At 41.4% G+C, this 23,100-nt stretch overlaps 1 protein-coding gene across 1 annotated transcript in view; it reads left to right on the top strand.

The window, feature by feature from the left end:
* Window positions 1–1,744: 1,744 nt before the first annotated feature.
* The window catches only part of INTS9 (integrator complex subunit 9), a gene marked incomplete at its 5' end in the record, with an annotated part of 54,941 nt that continues 33,585 nt past the window's right edge, over window positions 1,745–23,100 (top strand). The window contains 6 exons of the mRNA XM_009695041.1: window positions 1,745–1,884; window positions 3,508–3,594; window positions 8,469–8,589; window positions 10,636–10,770; window positions 15,695–15,806; window positions 21,611–21,791. Coding sequence (XP_009693343.1) covers window positions 1,745–1,884; window positions 3,508–3,594; window positions 8,469–8,589; window positions 10,636–10,770; window positions 15,695–15,806; window positions 21,611–21,791 — 776 coding nt within the window. The remainder of the gene's footprint in view (window positions 1,885–3,507; window positions 3,595–8,468; window positions 8,590–10,635; window positions 10,771–15,694; window positions 15,807–21,610; window positions 21,792–23,100) is intronic.

The following is a 23,100-nucleotide window of genomic DNA, read 5'->3' as shown; positions in this document are numbered from 1 at the left end:
TCCTGGCTCCCCTGTCTGGAGGAGGGTTCAGATGTCATGGCCAGCTGAATGTATCAGCAGAGTAGAAATGCTGCTGGTGTTTGGCAGCACAGTGTAAGAAGGAGCTTGCATGAAAGAAGCTTTGTCTTTTTCTTTGTCTTCTTCCCTGCCACTTCTTTTGAAGAAACTTGTCTGCAAAAGCAGTTAGTTTGAGAATCACAATATCACTTCCAGGAACACTGTTGCCAAAGAAAGTCAAGTTTTGAATGTAATCCAGAAGCCACAAGGTGATAAGAGGCTGCCTCGGCAGCAGAGTACACTGCCACATGTCAGAGTGCAGGGTGCAGCCCTCTCTTTGCTTGGCAACCTTCTGGTCTCTCTCACTTCACATTCAAGAAACATTTTTAAACCTCTTCAGTTCATAGATGCTTCTAGTAAGATTGCTGCAAGTCCCAGGGAAGATTTTATTTTGGTTTGGTTTTGACACCCTTTTCATCCTATTAGTAAATGCTGCTAGGATGCTGAGACGTGGGATGCTTAAGCTTGGGAAGTGGTGGTCTGTATCCTCCTGATGGTTCGCTGGGCTGGGATTCAGCTCAGGGCTGAGTGACTCCCCATTTGATTCTTTATGGTTGGACACAGCTAAAAGCCAGGCCCTGAAGGACCAGCTTGGTAGGAGCAGGCGTCAGCAGACTCGTTGATACCACGTAGTGAGTGTATTTCTGCCTGGCAAGCTTAGCAAGATAAAAGGGTGCCCTGTCATGAATCTGAGGATGGTGTTTCACCTGCTGTACTCAGCTTGGAGATCATGCCTCCAACAGTAGCTCTGATCATGGATTGAAACCATGAATGCTTAGCTACGAGTTAAGCAGCTTGTCACCAGTGCACTATGTCAGCCCTCTGAAAAGCCGAGTGACCTACTTTCTTGCCTTTTTTTATTCAAATTGCTGGACTGAGCCTTGTAATCAGATAATATGTGCTTGATGAGTCTTGAATTCCATTAGCTGCTCTATAATAACTGAGTTAGAGGTCATATATCTTGTAAATTTCTGACTTGACACCATTTGTGTTATAGCATTACCAGTAAATATTTCTAATTAAAATTCCTTTAACAGTGTGTGAAATCTTCTTTCACTCTCTGAACTGCTGTCTTAACTGTCACATCAAAACAAATTGGACCCACCCATCTGTTTTGTTGTATCCTATGAATGAACTTAATCTCCTACTGTAGAAAATGTGAATGATAAAGATGCCAAGCATTTAGTTTGGGAAAATACGGGAATTATTTTAAGCATATGAATAAATACAATCTACGTGAATCTCTCTCACTCTCCTGAGTTACAGTACCATGTGCCAAATAAAAATATGAGACAGTCTGCTAAATCACTACTGCAGAAGTTTTGGTGTCTGTGCAGTGTTCCTCCCTGAGGAAGTGCACACATCAGTTCTTTGATAAAAGTGTAATCGTCGTGCCTCTCTTAACGGCAGCCATTTCATTACATGAAAGACAGACAAACTTAGGACATGGTTTCCTTTTCAGATTTGAGAAGGAAATAATTTTAGGGGGCTTTTTAGATAAATCTTATTAATTTAAAGGAGACATTAATCTTTGCCACAGCTGAGACCTGCTCCCCCTGTTTTTTTTAATAAACCAGTTACATTCCTGCAGTATTAAAAAAAAACAAAAAAACAAGGAAGTTTTTCTGCCATTGCCTAAACTGCATGAAAGGGTTACATGTTGCTTCTCTCTTTCCTCTGTTTTCAGACTGAGCTGCTTGACCTCTCCACGGTCGATGTAATCTTGATCTCAAACTATCACTGCATGATGGCATTGCCCTATATCACGGAGTACACAGGATTCACTGGAACAGTGTATGCCACTGAGCCCACTGTTCAAATTGGCAGGTAAAAAGCCCCTTAATATTCTCTACTCCTCTTTCATGACTGCTAAGGAAAAGGTGTAAAGGACAATATGGGTAGAGGAGTGGTGTCTAATGTTCCAGAAGAGGCTCTTAGGCAATAGCTGAATGGCAGCCAAGTCTTTAGTGCTGCAAATGTGTTAACTCAATGTTTCCCAACCTCTGGATCCATCTGTCTTCAACATTTACAGCAGGTGCTTTGTGTTGAGCCCAGGCAGTAGACGTGGAATAGTAGATCTTGAGTGGACTGGCTCCTTGAGCAGCAATTACATATAGCCAACTTCAAACCTTCAGAAACCATGAACAAAAGATCTCTCCTGCTCCTCTGTGTTCCCCTTAAACAGAAGAGGAATCACCAATCTTTTCAACAATAAATTACTTTGAAATTATTGCCTCGTAGTTTTTTCAGCATTTGAAATTCATATAATCATACTTTCCTCCACACCATGGAGGAGAATTTAAGCTGGCTTCATCTCAAATGGCAGTTGAGATACATAAGCTCTGAACCCTAAAGAGAAGCACTAAGAAAATATGAGACTGAAGTAGAAAATACAAGACTTGACAATGCAGTCAAAAACTTAATACTCGATCATCAAATTTGGCAGTCTTTTTTTACAAAGTTGTCTCTTGATTGGATAGGTCAATACCAAAGGCTGCAGATTTGGCTCTTGATGAAGTCTAACTGGATTTGTGCTTCATGCATCTCTCATGCAGAACAACTGCCATGTTCAGTAATTAGAAACCAGATTAGGCCATGGTATCTGGACTACTCTGTAAGCACTTTAGGGCAGGAATCTTTGTCTATTAAAGGTCCTATGCAAACTCTCTCTGCCAGAGTAATTCTCCCTTTATGTAAAAACAAACAGAAACTGAAGGTCCTTGTAGGAGAAAGGAATTGCGTAAATATGAACTAGCAGTAGACCTCTAGGGTATTGCTGGCCCATAGCTGAAGGTAACAAGGATAGTCTTGTTGGGGAGTATACTGGTGTGCTTCCCCCGACCCCAGGTAATTCCAGATGCCATTCTTCTGCAGTTAAATCTGTCACTTCAAGAGGAAGCATGCTTACAGTTACAAATACTGTCTAGTTTTGGGCAGTGAAATCTGCAGTGCCAGTTTTTAATGCCTGACATATTTTTCTGTCTCAAATCCTGTATTGTGCATTTGTAGATGAGCAGAGTTCACTCTGACAATGTGCTTGGCTTCTCCAAGTGGTAGACAGGCATCAGCTAACAAATTTTCTTTGTATATTTTGTCTCATTCCATATGACAAGCAGTTGGTAATGAAGAAATCATCTTGTGCAGTAGGAGAGAGATTTGGGAGTTCCTCTTGTCTTGCCACTTTCCAAATAACCCATAACCCAGTGGACCAGATCTGCTGCTGTCGCAACCAGGCAGACAGAATTGGACTAGCTTGAGCTTGAAACACTCAGTGGAGAAACAGGGGTAGTAGTGGTGAGGGGTAATTGCCACGATGCCTCTGCGGGAAGAACCCCTCTTCAGAACTGCCTAATAGTGTTACAATTTGTGTGATATTGTGGAAACATTTGGGACAAAGTGATGTCCTGCGTGAAAGGCCTCAATACTAATTTAGTTATGATGTCTTTTCAGACTTCTCATGGAAGAACTGGTTAATTCCATTGAACGTGTGCCAAAGGCTCAGTCTGCCTCCATGTGGAAGAACAAGGAGGTACAGAGGTAAGGAACAAGCCACCGGGAAAGGGTGACTGTCCAAAAACACTAACGAAAGTTTAGAATTCCCTGTAATGATGGGTCAGCTGCCACCATTTGAGATTTGCTACCTCCGTTAAGCAGAAAAAAAAGACTAAGAGGTTCATAGCTATGACTCCTTGGGTCAATTCTTTCTTTAATCGTTTGCACATTCTTGGTCTTCTAAACAACCACACAAGTTTGATTGTTGGAAGAAGGCTTGGTAATGTAAAAGTCTCTTCTGATCTCCCCTCACATAGTTGAGCTCAATGTTGGTAGATAAAACCAGCAGACTTTTGTGTTAACATCACAAAAAGTTGTTGAAATTAGCAAGCTATTTAAACTTAATTATGTGGTCTTGGAATGATTTTAATTTAAAATTATATTTACATTCATGTTTGCCGAAATGCTAAGAAAGTCAGGACACAACTGTTGGAGGTCACTGATGGCCAGCCACAGAGCACTGCTACCTTCCTTCCCAGGGCTGCAGCCTCTTTTACGCTTGAAGAGCAGAGGTGTTTTTTTTGGCTTTTCAAAGCTTAGAAGCAAATTGAAATCTGAATAAAAAAGGTTAGTTGGAAACTCCATGCCTGTCTTTCCATCTATACATAAAAACAAGGTGCTCAAAATTGAGGTCTTCTACATCTGAAATTTTGAAAGCCTGTGTAATCTAAAAATTATCCACACAGTTTACTAATAGCAGATAATCACAGAATGGTTTGGGTTGGAAGGGACCATTAAAGACCATCTACTCCAACCCCCCTGCCATGGGCAAGGACATCTTCCACCAGACCAGGTTGCTCACAGCCCCATCCGACCTGGCCTTCAACACTTGCAGGGATGGGGCATCCACAGCTTCTCTGGGCAACCTGTGCCAGGGCCTCACCACCCTCACCGGGAAGAATTTTTTCCAAATATCGCATCTAAATCTTCCCTCTTCCAGTTTAAAGCCATCACCCCTTGTCCTGTCACTCCCTGCCCTTGTTAAAAGTCCCTCCCCACCTTTCTTGTCGGCCCCTTTAGGTACGAGAAGGCTGCTCTAAGGTCTCCCCGGAGCCTTCTCTTCTCCAGGCTTTTCTTGGAAATAAAAACAACTTTAGGTGCACAACGTGTTCTGTGGAGGAGACAGTTTCGTTTTTAGAACATTTTAAAGATAGGTTGATTAGAAAGTTATTTTTAAAAGCTGCTTTGTGCATTTTTAATTGATCTCCCATTTTATACTCCTAATTCTTAGCGTGGCTTGATTTAAAAGTTTACTGGAAATGAATTATTTCATACATTATAAAAGTAGTCTTGATATCTTCCAATATCACAAAACAAAGAAATTAAAAATCCAAATTAACGTATGTTTAGCTATATATTATAATCCCCTGTTGAGCTTAGGAGCAGTCTTATCTCAATACTATGACTCTTCTGAAGGCGGCAAGTAAAACACAGATGTAAAACAAAACTAAAGACAATGAAGTTGATCAGGATTTTGTGCTGGTTCATGTATACTCTGATCAGAATAGTGTTTTTTTAAAATTTTGGAGTCCACTGGCCTGACCAAAACCACTGCTGAAACTCAGAGTGATCTGAAGAAAGAGGACTAGAGCCATTATTCTCGGCACACTACTGCATGTGTTTTGTATGCATGGTTTAAAGGAGGATCATATATCTTGGAGCTCATTTAATGTCACTTTCCTGGTGGTCGTATTTTAGAAAAAGTGCCATCTAGCACTTTGCATGCTGTTGACTATTCCAGAGGCGAACACAGAGAGGTAATCTTTGTTCTGATTCAACTGCTATAGAAAGCTGGAGTCTTTTTGTTGGAGCAGTATTTAAAATACATTTTCCTGTCTCATTTTGCTTGGGAAGCACCCTAACATTGATAGTTTCTCCTTGGTACTATCAAGTAGCTGTTGTAATGGGGTACCAGTGGAGGCGGAAGGAAGGTATAGCAGGCTGTCCACTGGGGACAGACAGCATCCTGTCCCACTTACAGGACCTCTGTAGAGCACAGAGCACTGCCACAATATGGTGTGTTGTTGGGAACCTCGATCAGATGGCAGGTCCCCCAGCTTTCATAAAATGCACACCTTGCCCAGATATGAGATGGAGACAGAGCAAAGAAATGCTGTGCTGGTGGGGATAGCGAGATGTAGCCCTGCAGCTGTTTAGTAACAAAAGTCTACGTGTCATAAATTCTGCCTTGCGGCTGGTACAAACCAGTGTTGTCTGTGAGCTGGAAGAGAGGGACAAATCTGAATTCCCTCTCCAACTGTGCCCCACCTGTGCTCTGAGTTTACCCCTTCAGCTGCCTATGCTTCTGTAAAATGGAGCTCCTGTCCCCCATAGAGGGTATACAGGGACTTAATTAATGTTTGCAAAGTGTTTTGAGATTCCTGGTGACAAGTGTCATGCAAGCGTGAATGGAACTAATTATTATAGCATGTGAGCAAATATCTACTGATCCACAAATTAACACCTGGCTAATAGCACATACAGGGTTGGACTGACATCCGTTATTTAAGAAAATGTGATCCTTGATGAATTTTTTTTTTATTACTTGGCTGTTGCTAGAACAGAATACTTATTACTTCTCGGTCTGACTTTAATTTTTCAGGCTGATCAATCACCATTACTGCTTTACAGTTCAGCTAGTTCTACTCTAAATAGTTACTATAAACCACAAAGCATTATCATCTTCATTAGATAAAGCATTGAAGCATTTTAAATGCAAATACTGTATAAAATATAATAAGTTCTTTATAGTGGCTTATGTTTTTCCATTATCAGATCCAGTCTGAACTAATTGCTTAGCAAGTTTTACTACCATTGGTTTTTATTTTAAATGAGCAGTCTCGTGGAAGCTCTATAGATGCTCAGCCAGGATATCTTTCGTACTGATTAGGATTCAGGGGTCTAAAGAGCAAGTTTGCCTTATGAAAGACACTTTGTTGACTACCTGTTTGATCGTTTCTTATATCTTCCTGTTAAGTGTCTGAAACAGGCTGATTCCTGGGACACAGTAGTGGACAAGAGAGGCCAGCATTCTGATCTAGTTTGGTACTGCCATCCCCCTCTCGCTTCAAACAAGAACGTGTTAACGTCATATACTAAATGTTACCCTTTTCATTGAACAGGAGGGACTCTCTCTGTACAAATGCCCAGTTAAGAATACAACCCTCTGAGTTTCTTAAGCATAAATTTTGTATACTGACCACTTGACCATGCTGCTTCACGAAACTTTCCTGTTTGTAGCTGTAGGTTGGCTGTCCTGGCACCTGCCCACATACATCTGGTTGTTTTGAGGTGATCCATAATAGGATGTTGCTATAGTGTTAGTAGATTCACTCCAGACTTTAAAATATCCTCTAGTAACTTTCTGTACAAATTTTAAAAGCGGGGATGACGGGTTGAATGCCAGCAGGGGCACATCTGAGGAACCAGCAGTCCTCGTTGTCTCTGTGTGCCACTCAGCAAAGAATGAAGCCACTGGAGACTGGTGCCACTGGTCTCTGTTAGGGATCAGAGACTATTTACAGTGTAGCCACAGACTCAAGGCTAATAGAAACTTACTTCAATCACCAAGGACAATTCCCCACTTCTCTCCATTACCTGGAGGTATATTCTCCTCCTCCCAGAAGAGAAGCTCCTGAAAGCATCCAACACTAAATGCTTCTTATGGTAGGTTAAAGGCTTTTACAGGCAATTTGCTTCAGTGCCATGGTGGACAACTATCCACATTGTTTGGCCTTTCGTTGCTTATGACTTCCCAAAAAAGACCTTGAACGCTTTGTTTGTTTCCTTAAGCGCAGTATGCTTTCAGCCAGCATGTGCTGGAATTACAGTTACCGCACTAGACCTGTACAGCGATCTTGGCAATAGCTGGCCTTAATCCTTTCTTCAGTATCTTAAATTATGGAGGAGTTCACTGACCTAGTAGATATAACAATAAATTAAATTCTTTTAAACAAATTGATCAAAGAAACTTGACCAATTTCCATAAATCTTTGGAAATTGGTTTGAATTAGCCTTTGATTTAGCATTGGTTTAATATACAAAAAAAATCCTATTCTTCTTACGCATTTGGCAGCAGTGCTGCTTCCTGCCTCAGTTCATGTTGCTAAGGAAGATTTATTTCCCAGAAGTTAGCCATCTCTCTTACAGCCTGTGACATTACAGTTCACTTCTTCCCTTGACAACGCTGTCCAGCTAACTTGCAATGTCTGTGAAGAGCAGAATGGATGGATTTTACTTTGGTGTAAAACATCTTAAATACTTCCGTGTAGGGGATTTCAAAGAGCTCTGCAGTGTCAGCTAATGTATCCTTGCCAATATGCTCGGAAGGCAAGTCGGGTATCTGAGATGAAGGCAAGGAAGCTGAGGTGCAGGGGCACGTGCTCTTGTAAGAGACTGGTGACAAAAATGAGAACAGAGCCAGCCTTTGTTCATGGTCTGGTACCTGTATTTTGATCCCAGGATTGCGGCTTACTTTTGTTTTCAGATTCTTAGGATATGCAAAACACACACTGATCCAAGATGCCAGTCATCTCTGCCAGCATCTTTCATCAGTGGTGAAAATACCACGAGAGTTGCTATAACACCTTCATCACAGCTGCTTCTTTGATGAAAGGGCTGAATAGGAACAACAAGAGAGAGAGCTGAAGGAGAGCAGTCTTTGGTTTCAGGCAAAATGGGCAGTGTGGTTCTGCTCCTCAACAGGCAGAAAGTCTTGCTCCTCACTTTGAAGCGCTAGGCATATTTAAAATAAAAAGGAAAAAGAGAAAAATCTAAGATCTGGGGGATACAATTGGGAATAAAAGCTAGTGGTCCATCAGGACGTTCCAGAAGTGCCCACACCCCGTTGATCTTTGCAGATTGCTGCCAGCCCCTCTGAAGGACGCAGTGGAGGTGTCTATGTGGAGGAAGTGCTACACCATGCCAGAAGTGAACGCTGCACTCAGTAAGATCCAGCTGGTGGGGTATTCTCAGAAAATTGTGAGTACCTGTAAAGCTGTCCTCAGGTCAACAGTAATAACTTGTTGTTTCTCAGCTTTCCAGAAACACCCTTCCTTTTCTATTTTCCATCTAGATCCTATGTAAGTTCTAGTTACCCTAGCCTAGGAAAGCAAGACAAGGTTATATTGAATGTCCCTCAGTCTGCCTCCTAGGAAGGGTTCTTGTTCGGTGAAGTCAGGGAGTGTCCATTTGTTTCTCCTCTTCCTCGGGGAGGCCAATTTTAAGGCGGCATACCTTCAAATTTGGAGTTGATGGCTGGCCCGCTGAGAGTTGGGAGGATGTACCAAATGAATGTATCCTCTCTGTCTGTAAGCCACATCCCCTCCTGAGTTACCGTATCTCACTTCTGGGAATCTTTTGAGTGCTTTAGCCTCCACTTTCTTTTATACTGCAAATTAGGGATTGTAAACAAAACCTAATGGTTCGACCTGAACTTCAAAAACTCCTTTCCCAGGGTTCCCAGCTAACATTTGTTGTCTATAATGCCGTTGACTATAATCCAGTGTAGTTTCTAGAATGAACTGAACCAACAATTTGGTAGTCTGCAGAGAAACTGTTCCCTCATGGCTTTTAGGCAGCATGTGGGCCATGATACCTGGTATAGTTGCTCAGGGCCATAAGAAATGAAAAGGTGGGTTAAAGTAAGTTTTGTAGCCGAAGCTTTTTATTTGCTCCCTTTTCCTAAGCAATGGGGCACAGAGGTTTGGAGACTGCTGTTTATGTGTAAGACAGTTTGAAACAGTAGCCAGTGCTGCTGTGGACTAAATTTGGTGGATTTGGGTTTGTGTGGTGCTGCATTAAAGCTGGTGAAAAAAGACCCCAAGCCACCACCAACATGACTGCTGCCATAAGCAACACCTGCAGCTTTGTCTAGCAGCTGGACAGGTTGAGGGCATTTGCACTCCTCAGTATCCATGGGTGGTTACTGTTCATTTTCGACTGTCCTCGCAGTGTGGATGCATCTCGCCTAATTTTAGATTTGTGCATCTAAGCCAATCATTCTTTTATAGTTACTGGGAAAAGAGACATATTTTATCTCTTCCCAAAGCTAATTTTCAAATAATCAGACTCTAATTAGCCAGTTAACCCAAAACTGGGTGACAGCATCAAGAATGGTCTGTTGTCCATTTTACATGTCTGCATATCAGCACAATCTAGAGCCTTGGTTTACATGCTCTGAGGGATGGAGGCCCTGCCTTGTTTTGCAAGGCATCCAAATATGTATTGAGATACTAGAAAAATCATTAGTATTGCATGAATCAGATGCTTGTTCTATTATTCAGTAACCAGAAAGTAGATCACATTAGTGAGGTATACGTGGAGGCTTATTTCCCTTTCTCAAAACAAGTATAACACATTACTGTGTACAGATAAAGCAATACACTTTCTAATGACACCTGGAAAGGAGACAACTGTCAGGTTGCTTATGCTTAGAGCTGAAACTGAAATCTGGATTGAGTTTGCAGGATGTTGTTTCTAGATCACCAGTAGATAGCATTTAAAAAGAAATAAAGTTAGAAAGTGAGTGAGTTTGAAGTTAAGTTTATGTTTTCCACAACAAAATGTGTAACCCAAACAGAGTTTTTTATATCACTATAGAACTACTTGTCCATTCTCGCCTGCTGGCCAGTATCAATAACATTTGACTAAGGGAGTATAGAGTCTTCAAAGATGTAAAGCTCCTACAAGCTTCTTCAATACAGCGGAAGGAGGCAGAGGATCAAGAACCCCGTTGATTCCTCCATTTGGAGTTATGGTTCAATGTGAACTCAGTTAGATGCCATAGAATTCACATGGAAGACAGACTTTAGGAAGGCCTTACCTCAGGAAAAGCTTTTCTCAGGGTGTGTGTCCTGTTAGACATGGGTAAATAAAAACAACAGATGTAAAGCTCAGGAAACTATCTTCCTAAAGGCTTTGAATAGCAGAACTACTTTTAAAGTTGACATCACTGATGATAAAATTACCTGTTCTGTCTTCTCTTGGGGGCTCGCTCAACTTAATGTCTCTTGCTTTGTGTTTCAGGAGCTGTTCGGTGCTGTGCAGGTCACTCCTCTCAGCTCAGGCTATGCTCTTGGAAGTTCCAATTGGATTATCCAGTCACACTATGAAAAGGTTTCCTATGTTTCAGGATCTTCTCTACTTACAACACACCCTCAGGTACAGCCCCTGACTTTTGTTATTCTTCTATAGGAGGAAATGTATTTGCTCAAAAAAAAGAGCAGGGCTTATTCCATCTGGGATCAGGTGTAGTATAGAAGCTGTGCTAAGGTACCTCTGTTAGCGGTTGGCTAGACTTAACAGGCAGTCAGAAGACATACTACCCTGATAAGTGGACAGGTATCAATAGTTACTAGGGAAAGACCACTAAAATTCTTTGTTATCGATGATTTCACGTTAGCTTATTCGCCACTGTAAAATTCTCCTTCACCTTAAATAGGAAATTTTCAACAGAGTTAAACAATACAGCATTAGTGATTTTTTTAAAAAATCCATATTTCACTGAAGAATTTTTACAGACAGTTCACAGACGGCTTCTATATCACTTCTGAAACATCCTTCCTTGGGAGAAATGATAGCTAACTGACTGCCAACTTTTCCACCCTGCTCTGCTAAGGGCAAAGTCTTTATAGTGCTGTAGATGTAATTTCCAGTAAATTAATTCTCTCTAGATCCATAAATTCTTAGTGCAAAGAATGGCTTGAAGTTTGCAGTACTATGTGCTTCAGAAGTTATCAAAATAGTTAAAAGCAATATTAGCAGGAGGTATTTAAAAATAATGTAGAGAATGTGTCAGGTTCATGATCAGTAAGTAATTTCCCCCAAGGTGAGTATCTTCTAAAGAGCTTTGCTTCTAAGCATCCGTCATTTAAAAGCTTCATTTCAGGAGCCGAACAACTACAATAGATAAACCATCCTTAATAGTGTGACTGTACTTAGCTGCATGCAATGTATCAGAGCCTCTTTTTCTCATCAGCCTCATACTGGCCTGGGTTGTGTTCTTTTGTCACCTTCTAGTGAAGGGGCAGCAGCAGCATTTGATGGTATATGAATGAAATATTTCTGTGAGGAGAAACTTTGCACTATAGGAAGTGGTTTGGTAACTGAGCATGTTTTCTCTTTGTTGACATGAAACGGTCATTCAGTTTATCAGGTTAGACTTCATCATTTCTCAAAAGGTGAACATTTCTCTGGAAACTTCTGGTAAAATCCCTGTTTCTAAGGAAATTACCTCCTGGTGGCAGGGAATGGTGTGTCAATGAATGGCCTGGTAACAGCCCATGAAGCAGCAGATCTGCACTCACTGCAACCTGCAGAAGTGGTAGCAGTTAGGCAGAGCAGTTTCAGCTTTAACAAGTGCAGGAAAATGTGCTGCGAGCCTACCTGAAGTGCTGTGGACCTACTCTGCTGACAAGAGATGAAACCTGGACTATTCACTCTGCTGACAGTGTTGCTTCTCCCACATGCTCTCCAAGAACCTCATTTTTTAGCATATAGTCCATTGCACTTTGCATTATTTTATACTAACACATAGTTTGAAGAAATAGTTTACCAGACAGTTGAAATTACTTTCAGTTTGAGCTTTTCTTGTTATTTACCACATCACAAATGTTACCAGATATCATTTGCATATCAGACATCATCATCGTCTTATATTTGCTTCCAGACAGTTGTTGAAGACAGTGGGAGGTTTTTGTCCTAGGGTTAATCTGTGTGAACACCAGTACAAGCTCCTACAATAAAGAGATTCTGTAATGACTAGTGGTTTTTGTGAGCTGTCAACCAGCTCTTCATCTATTTGATGTTTGACAGACAATATGTAATGATAACAATATCTTGAGTGGCACAAAGTCAAAATTGTGTTCAACAAATCAGCATTTTTTCATCAGGGAATAAAAAATTGTTTGTCTGTCCTGTTTCTCCGTAGAATTATGGTGAGCAACCATAATGAAATTCCCATCTTTTAACAGTGTATGAAAACAGTCACTGCATTTTGTTTTAAAAAGGATATGCAGTTAATCAGCATATGTTTAGGTAAAAACATATCATGAGCTTTTTGAATAATAGTAAAACCTTAGCTCTTTTTCCAGTCTTCTGGAACTCCCTCCGTAATTATTAAAAATGAGCATCAGTTGACCAAGCTTTCATCAGCCATTTGTTTGTTTAGGGTGATAAGACACAGATTATTTGGGCGTACAAATGGAACAATGCTTCTTCCTCTTATCTTCCTCTTGTCTAATATACACAGTAATAGCCTGGAGAGCATTTCCTGCTCTCAAGGTGCAAAGAAGATAAGGTTCATCTCACCCAGCCGAAACTGGGCCCCCACCCCACCTTCCCTCCTTCTCCCTTCTGCCAGCACTGGGATTTAAGTGCTGACATAGTGGAGATGGCAGCACAGGTGGAAATTAGCAGTCATGGGAAGAGAGTGGGATTGCTTCTTTGGTATAACTTATGGCTTAAAGTTTTGTTGAAATTTTACATTACATCTAGGTTACATCTATAATCAGCAGAGAATTATGGTGTATCTGTAATAATCAGTCCATCTCTATTAACAACAGGTAGAAAGTGAAGCAGTTAGCTTAGTTTAGACATGGCCCAGGATGTACAGATTAGCCGAAACTGGGTGCAGTGAATGCTGGCTGTTGGGATGATCTTGGAATGTCTTGTGAAATCTTCAGTGGGTCTCTAGGAAGTGCAAGTGAAGAGTTCAGCAAGATCGTATTCATAGCTGCTGAAAATACCTAAAGAGCTTTAAAGGGTTTGTTTGAGAGTTAGGCCTGGCACCATTAATTGTTCCTTTTGCTTCTGTCTGCTGGCAGATGGTTTCTATTGAAAATTTTGCCTCACCCTCTACTGAGGCTAGAATTGACACTGTTGCCACTGAAGTGGAGAACAGGAGTTGACAGTACAGGTTCAGACATGTCACTAAAAGCCTTTTAAGACATATTCTTTACATTAACCTACAAAAATCGATGCAAGCCCTCTCAGTGCCATAGCAGCTGAAATTATGCGTATCTAATATGGCATAATCGTTATGTACATTATCACAGGCAGATTCAATATTATTTTTTATTGCATTATTGGCATTTCATTTTCACGGACACGCTGTGGTGAGTCAAAGATTGCAATAGATCTCACGTAACAGGTCTGGTCCTACAAGGCTGTGCACAGTGTAAACTTCTGTCAAAGTTGATATGAAATTCCCCTACATGTTAAACAGAGCAAGGTCTTTTTCAGCTACTTAAGAATGGCACTGAGGGACTGTGAGCAAGAGAATTAACTGTATGGTGATCTTCTAAGTTCAGTAGATGAATCTCTTCATCAGTCTTCATCAGTCTCTTCTGGTAGAAGTCTCTCCTGGTTGGTGAGACTGAAGAGGGTCTATTGAGAGTAAATAACCGTGAAATACCGTGCAGCTGGACTGCAGTTGCCCACCTTTGCTTGAACAGTAGCTGTGGGAAGTGCATCCCAGCCCAGAGTGAGGCAAAAAGTTAACTTTTTGCCATAGCTGCACTGCATCTGCAGAGAAAGAAGTGGATTTTGCCTTTTCAAGATTGAATTATGCTAAATTTTGAGTATCAAGAATATATATTTAGTATCAGGTCACACTTAAGTATAATTTCTGAATATCTACTCTGTGTTTGCTAACGGAGAGAGCTGGGTATGTGTTTTCATTTTGCCAGAATAAAACATGTCAAATGATTGACCTCAGTGAAAAAAGTATGAGCCTTGATGCACAGTTGAGGCAGAAGCAATGTTTACTTCAGCATTAGACTGCCTACCAGTAGCCAAGATGACCCTCCTTTTTCCTTGGACCATTTAATCGTCAGTCCTGCTACATCTGTGAGCCACAGGATAGTCTGTGCAGATAGAAACTCTTCCCTCCCCCAGGAAGCAGACATGGCATGGATAGATGTTTGTGATAGCTCCCCTCAGCACTTCAACCGCCTAATCTAGGATTGTACCTGTGACTGTAGGTCGTCAGTACAGCACACAATGTAGACCCAGCAGATCAGAGGTCAAAGCCCTGTGACGACCTCTATTTCACTTTGACACAGCTTAGCCTACAGTACAGTCTTCAAAGAAAGGTATTGGAGGAGGGCACAGTGCTAATCTGATCCACTAGGAGAGACTGTCATATTTTCTCTGTTATTTTAGCTCTGGTGTTGCATTGGGAGCACTACTTCTTTGTATGTGTTTTTTTTTGTGTGCAGTTGAATCTATGATTTTTCACCTGGTTTTGGCTACTGGCTTTTAAGGAAATACTTGTCTTTTTGGCCTGATATTATAGCTACATTAAAAAAAATTAGTATGTGTGGTTATTTATTAGATAAATAAACAAAATTTATCAATGTTAAGGAATCTAAACCAATTTCTCTTTTCTACCAGCAGTAGCCACTTCCATTTCACAAAACCAGACTTCTAAAAAGGCCTGTGCAAACAATCTGAAATGAGTATTTGAAAGTCGTGGTTGTAATACTGCGGGCAGAAGAGCAGACTTCCCAGTCAAAGGGAGAGCCTTGGGCGGCATTCCGATTTATACACAAAATGGAGAGCTTCAGGCCCAAAGTCCTTTGCTGATCTCACCTCTTCCAAAGAGAACCCACTGAATGGTTGAGGGAAGTGCTACTGCCCCTGTAGACAGAGCGCCCTGGAAATCAAAGCTGACACCTTGATTTGTGAAGGGAGGCGAGTTGGAAACTAATACAGCCAGCGATAGGAATGCAAGTGTCAGACCATTCCTGACTGTACTGCCACATCCTCAGCAATTTATTGCCTTTTCAATGTTCAGCTCCTGAGGCCATGAAATGATTAGTCCATGGAGACTACTTTGAGATGGATCCAGTTACAGTTCTGTTGTTTGTTTTGGGCTGTAGTATGCAGGTAATCAGTTGTATGTGTTTTTATTAACTCCAGTTAGGTTTCCACAGATGGAGGAATGTTCAGTTTAAAGTGTTCCATGTATTCTCCTTCTCGGTCAGTGTATCTATAATGTATTGCAGTCCTCTTGATACAAAGCAGAGAAACCCATGTTACAACTCTCATGTTACTCATTTTATTTCACTGTGCTCTGTTTCAGCCCATGGACCAGGCTTCTCTTAAAAATAGTGATGTTCTCATCCTGACGGGTCTTACACAAATCCCTACTGCTAACCCAGATGGCATGGTAGGAGAGTTCTGCAGCAACTTGGGTAGGTCGTTGAAAGAAGTCTTTTGCCTATTTTATCATCTTATTCATTGCTTTGGGTGGGAAATGATTCTGAGATTCCTGGAATTGAGTAAGTTGTCCAGCTATAGCTTCTGGCATAAAACTAGCTGTTTAGATTTTACGATGTGCTCCTGATGTCATTAATACAGTAAGTGCTTGGAGAGACCCAAGTTGTACCTAAAATGTTTTGGAATGGAACAGGTATAATGAGATTTAATCATCTGCTGCTCTTGGTTTGCTAAGTATGTTGCTTAGCTGCCAACAGACTACGTGTTGCCTAGGTTTTGGATATTGTTCCCAGCTGAAATATTACTGTTTCCTTCCTGTATATCAGCCAGTGTAAAATCTTTACATGCTTTTTTATGACTTTCAGTTTTGAAAACAAGCACATCTGCTTCCCTTCTTACACCTGATTTTTAAATATACCAAAAGCAAACAGCACAATCTCTGTTTAAAAAAAAAAATCAAGATATATTTATAGACCCCAGAAATATAAAACCTAATCAGACACTTTCACAGCTGGAAAGGCTGATAATTGCAACGCTGCGATATCAGTGTGAATGGCAGCATTTTCCAGCCTGTTTGGAATGTCACATCCAGTGCTGTTCTCTCCTTTTCTCCCCTTCCCCCACTTCAGTTCCTCTCTGCTCTCACCCTTATGTCATCAAACCCCTTTCTCATGTCTGTCCTGCCTTATATTGCCTGTTCTTTTATCAAGAGATCTTCCCTTTATTTTAAACTAACTACTTACTAGAAATAAGACTAAAAAGCTTGTGATATGAGGATTGTTACAAAGGTTATTAAAAGACATTAGAAGTCTAAATCAGGGAATCCTCACTGGAAGCAAGCGTTCTGGTCCCCATTACACACTTGGCAGAAGTTTGAGCAGTAGTATTTAGGTAGCTTACCCAAGGTTGCAGAATAAGGCTGAGAACAGAACTGAAGTGCAAGCAATCCTTAGTCTTAGTTTTTAAATGTGGATGTACCCTTGGATAAGAAAAAAGCCACAATACTTTGGGTTTTTTTCCATTTTAAAATCCTTGTGCATTTTCACAGATGCTGAATATCTGTGTACTGTCTCACAGTCCCAGTATGAGACTGCCATGGTAGTGGAAGGCAAATAATACAAGGGATGTGGTAGATTCCTCCATCAACCACCATCTCTAAATCAAAATCAGATATCCCTGTTTAGTGCAAGTTTCAGTTCAATCAGGAGTCATAGATCCTGTTTTGGGATATACAAGGTAAAATTATGTGGGTTTAGTTTATACGAAAAGCTGAGTTAACGACATCAGGATCATTCCTTGTAGTGTAAATACCTATGAATAGAGTGTATTTTGGCATTTTGTAAGAATGATAATCTTGGATTATACCGAAGATCCTCTCTGCCAGCCTCCTGGCTCCAGCAGCGATCATGAGTAGATGCCTAGAGAAGAGTAGAAGCACAGAATGAGACTATATAATTCTTTCCCCTTGTAATCTCATAACCTTCAAGTATTTTTATTTCAGGAATTTCCTGAGTCAGACATGGCTTTTGTGTAGTTAGTAATGTTCAATGGATTTCTCTTCCAGGAACTCGTTCAACCTCCCCTTGAAGCTGTGTTAATGCTTAACACCTGTGACTTGCTTTCCTAAGTGATGCGTGTGTTTATATGTGTGTGTGTATTACGGTCTATGTTTTCATTGTTTGTAAGCGTTGTTAATTTTATTACCCTATGAGCTGTCCCAGATAAGCTTTGGTGACCTTGTTGTTCTAGATCCAGATGTGCTGCCCTTCTCTGTCCCTTCTGGACCTTTATGGGCGTTACTGGCCGCCTGAGAGATGGTAGCATGATCACATCCTGTCATCTCACTTTAAACCACCAAGGAAGCAAGGCTGAGCTGAAATGTTAGACTTTGTACTGGAGAGGCCGAGGAGTGGTACGTGTTGCCCTGCTGCCAACTCTGCTGCAAATGTGCTCTAGCAAGCACCTTGGTGGTCACTCGTGTCTTGAACTGCAGCAGCTGTGTGCTGAGTAAACAAGAGTGAGACTGTTGTTAATTAAAATACTTTTAAAAATTAAACAAAGTCTTAGAGATGTAGCTTGGGCCAAAGCAAAATCCAAAAGATGAATGCGTATAAATAAATGTGTTACATATGTAGGTACAGGTGGGTGTTTATCTGCGCAAGTTGTTCTGGTTTACAAAAACTATTTTAGGGTTTTGCAGAAGGTCTTCAAGCTAGCTTCTATTTTGAATGAGACAAACCCAGAAAAATTAGAAAATTATTAAAGACCATAGGAAGATATATGCTTAAAATTATGCCATTGTAAGAATCTGGAATTTGAGTGGTATTTGCCAAAAAACACAGTGACCTGAAGAAATTAAGTAATTCTATGAATAATGTAGTGGTAGGGCTGTCTCTTACATAACACCAGCAATGTTTACATATCCACCCCAACATCAGGAGATGAAAATAGTGATCAATTTTCTTTCAAATACATGAAAAAGTCCAAAAAGCATTTGGTTACTGGGAAAAGAAATAGAGTAGGCAACCTGAATACAATAGTTTTCATATATTTTTCCCATTTCCAAAATGTTCAAGGGACTTCACAAGAAGCTCAGAATACACTAGGTAAAAACTCTAAAGCAGACACCGGAAACTTACCAAAAATGTGTATCATGAGGTAACAGCATGTTTGTGAATAAGCGTTGTGAAGCACAGAAATGGAAGTGTGAAAATTTCATGTTGATCTCTGTTTTCATCGCAGCACATAGAGTTGTAGACGTCAATTCCCATTATTACCAAGTCACATGCATGATTTCCTCTCCGCATTGTGTGTGCAGCACTGAAACCATGCTTTGTCACATCTCCAAGTTCCTCTCAGTTTAGCCCAAACCCCTTTTTTCTGTGCTCAGCACTGCAGCACCAGCACTCTGCAGCTCAAGAAAAGAAATTGTATTTTTACATTGCCTTGGGCATCATCAGCAAAATTGCCAGACTGTCTGTAGGGACAGTTTGTGATATTTTGTGTGTGTGTGTGGTCGTGCCTCTGTGGGTGTGTGTTCGTGTGTTTATATAAAGCCGAAAAGAGCACAGTTTGCTTTTTAGGTGCCAACTTGACCTTGTGGTGGCAGCTGTTTGAAAAGCAAGTATCTCATTGTGAGTTGTAAATTGAACAACTTGTTATGGAGCTACTGAAGGAGACTAAATTTGAAATGCCAAAATTATTATACAACTTCTATCAAGAGAGTGCATCCATCAGTCACAGGGATAAATTAGGCTTTAAACAGCTTTCAGATATACGTGTCCTCTTACTGACAGCTAAAGAAAGTTGCCGTAGTGATGCAGAGAGCCAGATTGGACCTGCTGCTTGCATGGAAAACAATATGCTTGTAAAGGTTTTCATCCCTGTTTTGCAGAAGCTGGGAGGTAATTCTTATCCCTTTAGGGAACCACTTAAGAGCACCTTCAAGAGGTGGTGCCCAGCTGTGCTGACCACAGCACATGCAAATAAACTTGCACCGAGGAACTGAGTAGTGTATTCTAACCCAAAAGTTGTCACACAGAGCCTTGTCAGTGGTGGGATAGCTGTGTTGCTGTCCTTTCCTGTCCTGGGGACTAGGAGTATTCACCAGGCTGGTTTCAAAGATGCATCACTGTGCTGCCAGGAGCATGAGATTCAAGGGGCCGGCAACCTTGGCTTGGTGGTCTAGTGGGTAGGGCAGCTGGCTGGGAGAGTGCTCCACTCCATGGATTGTGATTTTATATTAATGATTGATAACCAGCTCTGTGGTTTTCCTGGGAACAGAAATTCAAGTTGGCATCTGCTCCAAGACCTTACCCTCCATTATTTTCTCTGTGGCCCCAGGAATCTTGAACTTCTGGTTGTTTTCAACAGAAAGGCTTGAGGTTTCCATAGCAAACCAAGGGCTGCAGGGAAGGGAGAGCTCTGAATTCAAACTCTGAGGCTTGGGAATGAAACACACATTTTTCATGCCCAGGACAAATTCTTTAACCAGCCCAACTTAAGATGAAAGCTCTTCCTCCTGCCTCTTCAAAGGGAGGAGGGAGCCGTTTGTCTCAGCTGGATGAAGCTAGTTGTGCCTGGGTGAAAGAAGAAGGAACCCGTTTCATGGAGACAAACACCTTGGTGTTTCAGCCAGTATCTTTGTTCAGAGCAGAGACAGAGCTGCAGACATACCCCTTTCTGTAGCATTTTCCACTGATCACCAGTGCGCCCTGTACTCTGCATCCCCGTCTCTGCTCCATGCAGCGTTCTTGCTGCTGTGCATATAGGTACTTACTGTTCCTCTATGCAGAAGTTTTGGGTGCGTAATGAAGCAATGCAAATTCTGGTCCTGGAGCCAGAAGCTTAACTTTCAGCCCCCAGATGGCTTGGAAAATGTCGTTCCTAATCTCCTCATTCCTCTCTTCACATCCTGTTTACAGATGGGATAGTTTAGACTTACCCCTGTAAGAGGGATAATACAACACATTGCTGGGATGTTTTGTAATATCTCAGGTTCTAGACAAATGTAAAGTATTGCTATTCGTATTTTGATGGTATAGTTTGTATGGGACCTGGAGAAAACCTAGGCAATAAACCCACTACGCTGCAGTTATAACTCTAATACAGAAGGTATCTTTGACCACGAGTTGTTGAGAGCAGCGTGCAATAGGCACTGACTGCCAAAAAGGAGTTAAGCACCCAAATGCATGTGGATGATCCTACTACAGAGTCTGTGCATTTCCCTAGACTCTGTACAACCTTTAAACATTCAGCCATAAAAATCTTCCTTGAGCATGTAGGTGGGGCAAAAAGACCCTTAATGTGCTAAATCTGTACCCCATCAAAGCTTGTCAATAAATTGATGTCAAGGAAGGGACTATGATGGGATGTAATATAGGCATTTTCAGGCTCATTCGCAGCTTTTTCTGTAATGCCTTGATGCATCTGCTGCACTGCAATTAACATCAGTAGATGGTTTTACCCCACAACCACAGATGAAATCCTAGTGAGGCTGCAGTTGCTCAGTGATCTGGACAAAGTGTTTCCACTTTCCCATAAGATACAGCATTTTTGGAATGTATTCTGCCAAAAGAACAAAATGTTTGCTCTGTACTTGCTTTTGCTGTTGTATGCAGATCTGTCTTGTTTACAGAGTAATCCTGTTTTTCTTTTTTCCTTTCCTCATTTTTCTCTAGTCCCATGCTGTCTACAATTCATAGAGGTTTTAAATTGTCCACGTTATATTGAAAGGACAGAAATATTTAAGAGTTTTTAAGAAGGAGAAACTCTCCCCCACCCCCTGCTACCTTCGAGGGCTGTTTGAAATAACCACATCTTCAGCCATCCATCTAGAGCACTGAAACCGAGTACAGAACAGTTTCTTATGCGTAGTTCTTTCAGCGGAGACCTGTGAACTGTTGTCCTTCCCTGTTGGTGGACAGCTAGTAGATGGAGCAGGGTTTATTTTGATGGCGAGGGGTTTTGTGGCACTCATTTATCCTCGTGTGGCAGTGCAGGATCGCCCTCGCCTGTCAGGAGTTTGCATGTGCTCAGCCTGTTGTGTGCCCTCCGGCTAACGGAGTGGAATCGTTCGGTCCGCTAAGCCTGGAGCAGGCAGTAAATCAGTGTATTTAATGATCAGAAGTGTTCCTCCCAATTCGTATGCATAATGTGTTCTGCTAATTCATGCCGTAGCTTCTTTCTATACCTTACGTAATATTTGGATTAAAAGAATTCTATTTAAAAGTTTAAATATGAACTTTGTTAATTGATTTTTACTTTCTCTCTCACTTAGCTATGACTGTCCGGAATGGAGGAAATGTGCTGGTTCCCTGTTACCCCTCTGGAGTAATATACGATCTGCTGGAGTGCCTGTATCAGTATATTGACTCTGCCGGGCTCTCCAATGTTCCTTTTTACTTCATCTCACCTGTTGCCAACAGCTCCCTTGAGTTCTCCCAGATCTTTGCTGAATGGTAGGTGTTAAAGGGCTGCTTTGTCAGCCTCAATTCACACAGTCAGCCCTGGGAGGAAGATATATGCAGGTTATCTCTACTTGACATATTCTAATATACACGTTTCTTGAGTCACAAGGGTGCGCGTGCCTGTGTAAGTAGATGTTCTATAATTAGGGAAGCATCATTTCCTATAGAACATAGAAACTCAAATAAGCTGTCCTTTTTGGTACTTGCACTGATGATTAAATGTTGTACCTGACTGGAGTGAATTTTAGCTGTGCCTGTTTGCATGTCTTATCCAGTGCCCCCAAAACTAGACCATCGTATCCCTATATAAGCAAAACAGGTTTTTCAGGCTTAATTTTGCTAAGCCACCAATGTATTTTCGTGGCAAAAAAAGGCCAACAGTGTCCTGGGCTGCATTAGGCAGAGCCCTGCCAGCAGGTCAGGGAAAGGGATGCATCTCTGCTGAGCACTGGTGAGGCTACACGGAGAGTGCTATATCTAGTTCTGGGCTCCCCAGTACGAGAGAGCATGGGCTTATTGGAGCGAGGCCAGCATAGGGCCACAAAGATGAGAAGAGGCTGAGAGAGCTGGGACTCTTCAGCCTGGAGAACAGAAGGCTCGGGGGGATCTTACCAATGTTTAGAAATAGCTGATGGGAAGGAATGAGGACGAGGGATCCAGACTCCTCTCAGTAGGGCCTACTGACAGAGCAAGAGGCACAAATTAAAACACATGAAATTCCATCTGAACACAAGAAACACTCTTTGTTTACTGTGAGGGTGGTCAAACACTGGAAGAGGTTGTGCAGAGAGGTTGTGGAGTCTGTATGGAGACACCAAAACCCAACTGGACACAGTCCTGGACCACCTGCTCTAGCTGACAGTGCCTGAGCAGGGGGTTGAACTAGATGATCTCAAGAGGTCCCTTCCAACCTTGACCATTCTGTGATTCTGAGCCATGGAAAGGAGAACCCAACCAATTGTATCTGTTCCTAAATTCTGACAAGTGGAGACGTGCTCTAGATTATTAAATACAGTAAGTTAACTCTTCCTTCCTTTCTTCATCTCCAGATTTTTTAGGTCTGGAGTTCAGGAAAGAAAAGAGAGGTCCTGAAAATCTTATGTGAATTGATCCTCCAGGAGAATTGTAAAGAGGATTGAAATCTGGGGAATTTTAATCATGTTACTTTCAGCAAAAGCAGGAAAATCAAACCATGGTGTCCTGGCCAAACTTTGGTGTACTCACCAGGGTGTGTTGAGTCATATAGTTTATAGTTAAACAATTGTTTGTACTTACATGGTGATTTCATTTCAGTAGCAGC

Source organism: Cariama cristata, unplaced genomic scaffold (genome assembly GCF_000690535.1).
Source record: "Cariama cristata isolate BGI_N322 unplaced genomic scaffold, ASM69053v1 scaffold4442, whole genome shotgun sequence".
NCBI lineage: Eukaryota > Metazoa > Chordata > Aves > Cariamiformes > Cariamidae > Cariama > Cariama cristata.
This window is presented reverse-complemented; position numbering and strand designations above follow the sequence as displayed.